Source organism: Centruroides vittatus, unplaced genomic scaffold, assembly GCF_030686945.1.
Source record: "Centruroides vittatus isolate TY-2023 unplaced genomic scaffold, ASM3068694v2 contig_379, whole genome shotgun sequence".
NCBI lineage: Eukaryota > Metazoa > Arthropoda > Arachnida > Scorpiones > Buthidae > Centruroides > Centruroides vittatus.
In genome coordinates this window covers 16,791-26,409 of record NW_027122200.1, presented here as the reverse complement: position 1 = coordinate 26,409, position 9,619 = coordinate 16,791, and the positions used below count along the sequence as shown (strand labels likewise).

General features: G+C 37.5%; 1 protein-coding gene across 1 annotated transcript; it reads right to left on the bottom strand.

Annotated features, from left to right (window-relative positions):
- Positions 1–7,782: 7,782 nt before the first annotated feature.
- Positions 7,783–9,031, bottom strand: LOC136975730 (uncharacterized). Its single transcript, XM_067270826.1, has 5 exons — positions 8,850–9,031; positions 8,660–8,776; positions 8,417–8,577; positions 7,962–8,310; positions 7,783–7,860 (listed from the first exon to the last, which is right to left on the bottom strand). The coding sequence occupies exons 1-5, from the start codon at positions 9,018–9,020 to the stop codon at positions 7,783–7,785; spliced, it is 876 nt and encodes a 291-aa protein (XP_067126927.1). The 5' UTR covers positions 9,021–9,031.
- Positions 9,032–9,619: the final 588 nt, after the last annotated feature.

Below are 9,619 nucleotides of genomic sequence, written 5' to 3'. Positions count from 1 at the left end.
TATTATATATATGTAAATTTTTATTGTAGACGCGATAAAACATCGAAACGTTGAAACTCGAGTTTTTTTACTTTTTCTGATACTTTTCTTAATATTTTGAAAACTTACTAATACAAATCTATAATTTTGGTATTTCCTGGTTCAGAAAAACAAATCGCGTTAAACCTAACCAAGGTGTTCATTTTATATATGTAAATTTTAATTGTAAACGCGACAGAACATTCAAAAGTTGAAACTCGAGTTTTTTGACTTTTTCTGATACTTCTTGTAATATTTTGAAAACTTACAAATTCAGATTTATCGTTTTTGTAATTCCTGGTTTAAAACGACAACCCGCGTTTAACCTTAGCAAGGCATTTATTATATATATGTAAATTTTTTTTCTAGACGCGATGGAACATCGAAAAGTTAAAACTCGAGTTTTTCAGTATTTTCTGATAGTTTTCGTAATATTTTAAATACTTATTGACTCAGATTTATAATTTTGGTATCGTTAAATTTAGAACAACAAATTGCATCAAACCTTTTTAAGGTATTTATTATATATATGTGAATTTTCATTGTAGACGCGATAGAACATCGAAAAGTTAAAACTCGAGTTTCTTGACTGTTTTTGATACTTTTCGTAATATTTTCAAAACTTACTAATTTCCATGTATAATTTTGCAAATTCCTGGTTCAAAACAAATACCCGCGTTAAACCTTAGTAAAACATTTATTAAATATATGTAGATTTTCATTGTAGTCGCGATAGAACATCGAAGATTTGAAACTCGAGTTTTTTGATTTTTTCCGATATTTCTCGTAATATTATAAAAACTTACTAATTCCCATCTATAATTTTTATAACTCCTGGTTTAGAACAACAACCCGCGTTAAATTTACCCAAAGTATATATTATATATATTCAAATTTTTATTGTAGACGCGATAAAACATCGTAAAGGTGAAAATTAAGTTTTTTTACTTTTCCCGATACTTCTGGTAATATTTCGAAAACTTAGTAATCCAGATGTACAATTTTTGTATTTCCTGGTTTAGAAGAACAACCCGCGTTAAACCTAACTAAAGTATTTATTTTATATATGTAAATTTTAATTGTGGACGCAATAGAACATTTAAAAGTTGAAACTCGAGTCTTTTGACTTTTTCTGATTCTTCTCGTGAAATTTCAAAAACTTCCTAATTTCCATTTATAATTTTGCTAATTCCTGGTTTAAACTACAACTCGCGTCAAACCTTTTTAAGGTATTCATTATATATATGTAAATTTTTATTGTAGACGCGATAGAACATCGAAAATTTAAAACTCGAGTATTTTGTTTTTAGTGATACTTCTCGTAATATTTTGAAATCCTACTAATCCAGCACTATAGTTTTCAGCATTATATATGCAAGTCGGTGCAAGTCGGTGCGAGTCAATGCAAATCAATGCAAGTCGGTGCAAGTCAATGCAAGTCGATGAGGGTCGGTGCAAATCTATGCAAGTCAATGCAAGTTCATACAAATTGGTGCAAGTCAGTGCAAGTCAGTGCAAGTCGGTGCAAGTCTATGCAAGTCGATGCAAGTCGGTTTAAGTAAATGCATATCGGTGCAAGTCGGTGCGAGTCAATGCATGTCTATGCAAATTAATGCTAGTCGGTGCAAGTCAATGCGATTTGGTGCAAGTCAGGACAAATCAATGCAAGTCAGTACAAATCAATGCAAGTCTATGCGAGTCGATGCAAGTTAACGCGAGTCTATGCAAGTCGATGGAAGTTAATGCAAGTCAATGCAAGTCTATGCAGGTTGCTGCAAGTCAGTGCGAGTCAATGCATGTCGGTTAAAGTTAATGCAAATCGATGCAAGTTAATGCAAATCGGTGCAATTTGATGCAAGTCTATGCAAGTTAATGAAAATCGGTAAAAGTTGATGCAAGTCTATGCAAGTTAATGCAAATCGGTGCAAGTCGATGCAAGTCGGTACAAGTCGGTGCAAGTCAATGCAAGTCGATGCAAGTTGGTACAAGTTTTTGCAAGTCGGTGCAAGTCTATACAAATTAGTGCAAGTCAGTGCAAGTTGGTGCAAGTCGACTTTTTTTTATACTTCTTGTAATATTTCGAAATGTTACTAATCTAGCACTATAATTTTTTTGCAGCCGAATTTTAGACAACACCCTGCGTCAAATTTTCCTAAAATATTTATTTTGTATATGTAAATTGTATTCTGATACTTTTTTTGATATTTTGATAACTTACTAATACAAATCTATAATTTTTGTATTTCTTGGTTTAGAAGAACAAATCGCGTTAATCCTAACCAAGGTATTTATTTTATATATGTAAATTTTAATTGTAGACGCGACAGAACATTCAAAAGTTAAAACTCGAGTTTTTTGATTTTTTCTGATACTTCTCGTAATATTTTGAAAACTTACAAATTCAGATTTATAGTTTTGGTAATTCCTGGTTTAAAACAACAACCCGCGTTTAACTTTAGCAAGGCATTTATTATATATATGTAAATTTTTTGTAGACGCGATAGAACATCGAAAAGTTAAAACTCGAGTTTCTTGACTGTTTTTGATACTTCTCATAATATTTTAAAAACTTACTAATTTCTGTTTATAATTTTGCTAATTCCTTGTTTAAAACAAAAACCAGCGTTAAACCTTACCAAAGCATTTATTAAACATATGTAAATTTTCATTGTAGTCGCGATAGAACATCGAAATGTTGAAACTCGGGTTTTTTTACTTTCTCCGATACTTATTGTAATATTTTGAAAACTTACTAATCCAGATCTATAATTTTTGTAATTCCTGGTTTAGTACAACAACCCGCGTTAAACCTATATAAGGTATTTATTTAATATATGTAAATTTTTTACTGTAGACGCGATAGAACATCGAAAATTTGAAACTCGAGTTTTTTTATTTTTTCCGATACTTTTCGTAATATTATAAAAACTTACTAATTGCCATCTATAATTTTCATAACTCCTGGTTTAGAACAACAACCCGCGTTAAATTTAACCAAAGTATATATTATATATATTTAAATTTTCATTGTAGACGCGATAAAACATCGTAAAGGTGAAAATTGAGTGTTTTTACTTTTCCCGATACTTCTCGTACTATTTTTAAAACTTACTAATCCAGATGTATAATTTTTGAAACTCCTGGTTTGGAACAACAACTCGCGTAAATATTTACTAAGGAATATAATATATATATGTAAATTTTTATTGTAGACGCGATAAAACATCGAAAAGTTGAAACTCGAGTTTTTTTACTTTTTCCGATACTTCTCGTAATATTTTGAAAACTTACTAATCTAAATTTATAATTTTTCTATTTCTTTGTTTAAAAAAATAACTCGCGTTAAACCTTTTCAAGGAATTTATTATATATATGTAAATTTTCATTGTAGACGCGATAAAACATCGAAACGTTGAAACTCGAGTTTTTTTACTTTTTCCCGATACTTCTCGTAATATTTTGAAAACTTACTAATCCAGATCTATAATGTTTGTATTTCTGGTTTAGAAAAACAAATCGCGTTAAACCTAACCAAGGTATTTATTTTATATATGTAAATTTTAATTGTAGACGCGATAGAACATACAAAAGTTGAAACTCGAGTTTTTTTACTTTTTCTGATACTTTTCGTAATATTTTGAAAACTTACATTCAGATCTATAATTTTATGTAATTTTTGGTTTAGAATAACAATCCGCGTTAAACCTAACCAAGGTATTTATTTTATATATGTAAATTTTAATTGTAGACGCGATAGAACATCGAAAATTTAAAACTCGAGTTTTTTTTTTTTCTGATACTTCTCGTAATATTTTGAAAACTTCCTAATTTTCATTTATAATTTTGCTAATTCCTGGTTTAAAACTACAGCCCGCGTTAAACCCTTTTAAGGTATTCATTATATATATGTAAATTTTTATTGTAGACGCGATAGAACATCGAAAATTTAAAACTCGAGTTTTTTGTTTTTGCTGATACTTTTCGTAATATTTTAAAAATTTACTAATCCAGATTCATAATTTTGGTATTTGCTAGTTCAAAACAACAACCCGCGTTAAATTGTATTAAGGTATTTATTTTATATATGTAAATTTTCATTGTAGACGCGATAGAACATCGAAAAATTTATACTCGAGTTTTTAATTTTTTCTGATACTGTTCGTAATATTTTGAAAACTTACTAATCCAGCACAATAGTTATAATTTAGTTGAGTTCAAAACAACACTCTGTGTCAAACCTTACCGAGGTATTAATTCTGTATATGTAAATTTTTTACGTAAACACGATAAAACATCGATAAGTTGAAACACAAGATTTTTGAACTTTTCTGATACTTCTTGAAATATTTCGAGTCAATGCAACTTAATGCAAGACGGTTCAAGTCGATGCAAGTTGATGCAATTCGATGCAGGTCGGTGCTAATCAATGCAAGTCGGTGCAAGTTAATGCAAGTCAATGCAAGTCAATGCAAACCATTGCAAGTCTGTGCAAGTCGATGCAAGTCGGTGCAAGGCAGTGCAATACTATGCAAATCGATGCAAGTCGGTACAAGTCTGTGCGAATCGGTGCAAGTTTATGAAAATCGATGCAAATCAATGCAAGTCGGTGCAAGTTTATGCAAGTCAATGCAAGTCAGTGCAAATCTATGCAAGTCGATGCAAGTCAGTACAAGTTGAAACAAGTCGGTGCAAGTCCATACAAATTGGCGCAAGTCAATGCAAGTCGGTGCAAGTCGGTGCGAGTTTATGCAAGTCAATGCAAGTCGGTGCAAGTCCGTGCAAGTCAATGCATGTCTATGCAAATTAATGCCAGTCGGTGCAAGTCAATGCAATTTGGTGCAAGTCAGGACAAATCAATGCAAGTCAGTACAAATCAATGCAAGTCAAAGCAAGTTGGTGCAAGTTTCTGCAAGTCAATGCAAATCAATCCAAGTCAGTAAAAGTCGGTGCAAGTTGGTGCAAGTCAATGCAAGTTTCTGCAAGTCGATGCAAGTCTATGGAAGTCGATGCAAGTCAGTGCAAATCGGTGCGAGTCTATGCAAGTTGATGCAAGTCAAAACAAGTTAATGCAAGTCAATGCAAGTTTGTGCAAGTCAATGCAAGTTTATGCAAAGCGATGCAAGTCAGGACAAATCGGTGCAAGTCGGTGCAAGTCAATGCAAGTCTATGCAAGTCGATGCAAGTCAATGCAAATCGGTGCAAGTCTATGCAAATCGATTCACGTCGGTTTAAGTAAATGCAAGTTGGTGCAAGTCGGTGCAAGTCAATGCATGTTGGTTCAAGTTAATGCAAGTCAGTGCAAGTTAATGCAAATCGATGCAAGTCGGTACAAGTCGGTGCAAGTTAATGCAAGTCGGTGCAAGTCATTGCAAATCGGTGCAAGTTCATGCAAATCGATGCAAATCAATGCAAGTCAGTGCAAGTCTATGCAAGTCGATGAAAGTCGGTGCAAGTCAATGCAAGTCTATGCAAGTCGATGCAAGTCAGTACAAGTTGGTGCAAGTCGATGCAAGTCTATACAAATTGGTGCAAGTTTATGGAAGTCGGTGCGAGTCTATGCAAGTCGATGCAAGTCGATGCAAGTTAGTACAAGTCGGTACAAGTCTGTGCAAGTTTATACAAATTGGTGCAAGTCGGTGCAAGTCGATGCAAGACTATGCAAGTCGATGCAAGTCGGTTTAAGTAAATGCAAGTTAATGCGAGTCGGTGCAAGTCAATGCATGTCAATTCAAGTTAATGCATGTCAATGCAAGTTAATGCATGTCAATGCAAGTTAATGCAAATCGGTGCAAGTTAATGCAAGTCGGTACAAGTCAGTGCAAGTCAATGCAAGTCAATGCAAGTAGGTGCAAAAATATGCAAGTCAATGCAAGTTAATTCAAGTCAGTGCAAGTCAATGCAAGTCGGTGCAAATCAATGCAAGTCAATGCAAATCATTTAAAGTCAATGCAAGTTTTTGCAAGTCGATGCAAGTCTATGGGAGTTGATGCAAGTTGGTACAAGTTTGTGCAAGTCGGTGCAAGTCTATACAAATCAGTGACGGTAAGGACGTACGAGAAGGTGGGCGAGTTGCACTGGGCAAGGCTGGGAACCCCCCCATAATGTGTAGACCCCCCCTGTGCGATCAAATAATGTCTAATGAACCACACCCCTACGGGCGACCCTTCGCGAGATATAGCCCCCCCAAAATCGGGCCGCGCGCGATCGGCCGATCGGGTGGTGAGGGCTATACCTACGTCACTTCCGGTCACGTGACACCTACATATACCAAAAATTTGTTTGTTTCATCGCACAGGGGGTCTACAATTTGGGTCGGTTCTCGCCCTCTCCTTACCAATTAATCATCGAAACGAAATCAATATAAACGAGCGAGAGTAACCTCGTTGCCACCTTTAATACCACTTAGGCGACCGATGTGAGTAAAGTAAGCGATCGGAACGACTTAAACTAAACATCTAAAGTAACTAAACTAAACTAAACAAAACATTCCGTAAAGTCCTATATTTCGATCATTAATATTAATTATAGTATATAATATAATAAAATAAATTAAAATATTGATACGATTTTAGTTTCCGTTATAAAGATTACTTAAAGCAATAATTTATTCGTTAGTTTTGAGTACCAACCATTTATTGCTATATTAATATTTTAATAACGTCGATAATTATTAATAAATAACTTTACCAACTTTAACGAAAATAATACGCATTTTTATTTACCCTCAAAATCGGGTTGCGCGCGAGGTCGCGACGCGCGTCGCTCTGCTGAGTATCGCGCGCGAGGTCGCGACGCGCGTCGCTCTGCTGAGTATCGCGCGCGACTGTAACCGCTCGTAAACTCACTAACCATTTCCGGCTTACCCATTTGGGTAATTCTCTCTGAACTGATTATGAACCCAATACACGTAAGTTAGATCACGTCAATTGACTGGCGCGCTGCTAACCGAAAAGAATCACACATTCTAACTGCCGATGTAAAAGGCGAAAAAAACAGATTCTACACTAACCTTCAAAAGCAACTCCTCTTGCGTATCCCGCGACGTCTTTTCGCTAGCTTGCGACGCATAGCCTCTTCGTGATGTGATCGAGAGGTCGCTGGTTCCCGCCTCGGCCCGGTCCTGGGGATCGTTGACGAAAGTGCTGATGGCGCCCGATGTTGTCTGAAAACTTATAATCCAAGTTTCAAATCCGACTTATAGTTTAGTTCACACTGAGCGAATATCGAAAGCCAATGCGAAAAGTACCCGATTTTTACCCAGCCTATCATTTGCAAGCAAGCAAAAACATGTCGAAAAACAAAATGGCCGTTTCCGATATTCCGTCGTTAACCACGTTTGTTTATTTATTGAGAAAGAAAGATACGTCGAAAAGAAAACGATGCTGGGTGAGAGGAATATTAAAATTCCGTAATTACAACATTTACTCTATTGCTTAGGAAGTTTCTGTAGCCATCTTGAAAACAAGAACCACGTGACAACTAGCGGGAATACGAGTGGTGGCGAAATTTTTTCGCTAACGAAAAACCTCAACTGTTCCGAACTTCGAAGCGATTCACGAAATGGTAAAATTCGCCGGAAACGACGTCATGTCTGACGTGTTATTCGCTCTGCTTTTCGCATTCGCCAACGAATCACGCTCAGTATGAACTAAGCTTAACTGCCGATGTAAAAAGAGAAGAAAACAGACACTCACCCTCACAGCGCCTCCCCTGCGTCTCCCGCAAGAGGAGGCGCTGTCCTCTCGCTATCTGGCGACATCTTGGTTACGATGCACAGCCGCTGGTCCCAGCTTCCGCTTGATCTTTCTGGTCGACGACAAAGGTGTTGGTTGCGTCCGATGCCTGAAAAATCACATAATCCAGGTTTCAAATCCGCAAAGAAGTATCCTTCGGTCACGCGCACTTCACTACACAAGCTTCGGTACACAAGCTTCACTACTCACTGGGCGGTCTTCATCCTCCAGCTGTTCCTCTTCGTCGCTGTCGGGCACGTGGATATCGCTATATGGCTCGTCAGGCGGCAGATCTTGGTCCGCGGGCACACCGATCGTCAGGAGTTGGAGACCCTGGCGACCGGGACCTGGGTAGACGGCTGCGATATGCTCAACAAACTGCCGGAATTTTGCCGCTGTTGTTGGCAACTTAGACAGGAACCGCGTTCTGTATACGTAGCTGCACGTGTAACTCTGCAAGCTCCTGTCCGTGCGGAGGGACTTGATGGACCTCTTCAGCCAGCGATGTCTACACTCGATGTTTTGAGTGTGGGCCTCAGAATCTTCGCTGTTGACGAATCTACGAGAAGAAAAAAGAAAAATGTCACTTTTCGGTATCCTTCTCAAAACGCTCATTCATTTCTTTTTTTTTCACTTAACACATAGCACAGTATCATCCTCCTTACCTCCCGGGGCCCTGCTGGCTGTGATTCACGGTCTTATGTTCCGAGAAGCCCATCGTCGTACAGCCGCGATATTGGGGCGCGCTGTCGGAAAGCACTATGGAACCAGGAGCTATGTATCTGGACATGTAGCTCCAAAGAACGCGCCTGCTTTTGTTCTCCACCTGAAAGAATACGAGAAAATATAACACAAAACTTCCACTAAAAGTAAATAATAACAGGAAATAATGTTTCGTTACTACTTACATGCCAGTACATAACTTCTTTCGTTTCCCGACAATAGGCACCAAATATAGTTATTTGGGTGCCTTTGGTTATGCGCCCGCGGTTGTACTTTCTTCTTCTAGTAAAAGTTTCATCAATCTGAAAAGAAAAACATATGTATATAGACATAGACGGTATATCGGCGAAGTCAGAAACTTGGATCGATCGTCACCTCGACGTGCAGGCCTTTACCGCCAAGCTGGTGATTTTGATTGTTCGAGACGAAAATCTCCGCAATTTCCCGGCAGAAGTTATACCAGTCTACCGCTGTTTGACGTGACACGCCGCATTGTGAGGCGGCGTCGGTGACCGGCAGCTTCAGGACCCATGAGAATATAATCATAAGCACCTGTTAAATACAAAAAAAATAAATTATCTCAAAACATACATCATCTTTACGATCGAATTAGAGAAACACGTAACGTGACGTGAAACCGCCGATTTTGTGGGTGTTCTCCCCCGACCCTGTTAAACCCCTTACGGCTACTTACTTTCTATTGTCTTAGATGTGAGTCATCAACTCCCAAGGGTAGGGTTAAACAGGATCATTCCAGAATGGCGAAAGACAAAAGAACAAAGGAACAAAGAAAGAAGAAATACGAAAAATATAATATATCCAAAATATGGCATACTGCAACGATATTATACCTCTTGAGCAGAAAGCTGAGCGCCTTCAAAAAATGTATTCTTTGTACAAGAGAGGCTACCACTGCACATGGGCCGCCAGACAAAGCCACCTGTCCGCCTACGCATTTTTTTTCTTTGCGATAGTTTTTCGCAGCGGTAGACAAATCCAAACCTCTCCGCTGGTGCCGGCTCTTTCCTCATCGCGCCTGAAAAATACGACAAATTGAATTAGCTAACAGATACTTGCGTACGGCACTTTTGTACAGGAGGAAATCAAGGAAATTTTACCTCCACACTTAGAACACGACGGTACAA

Bases quoted from the DNA above. Each gene is read 5' to 3' on its own strand.
- LOC136975730 (XM_067270826.1), bottom strand. From the start codon at position 9,020: ATGATTATATTCTCATGGGTCCTGAAGCTGCCGGTCACCGACGCCGCC. The intron at 8,311-8,416 runs GTAAGGAGGATG...TTCTTCTCGTAG, and splicing joins AGCCAGCAGGGCCCCGGGAG to ATTCGTCAACAGCGAAGATT. The intron at 7,861-7,961 runs GTGAGTAGTGAA...GTGATTTTTCAG, and splicing joins TGGAGGATGAAGACCGCCCA to GCATCGGACGCAACCAACAC.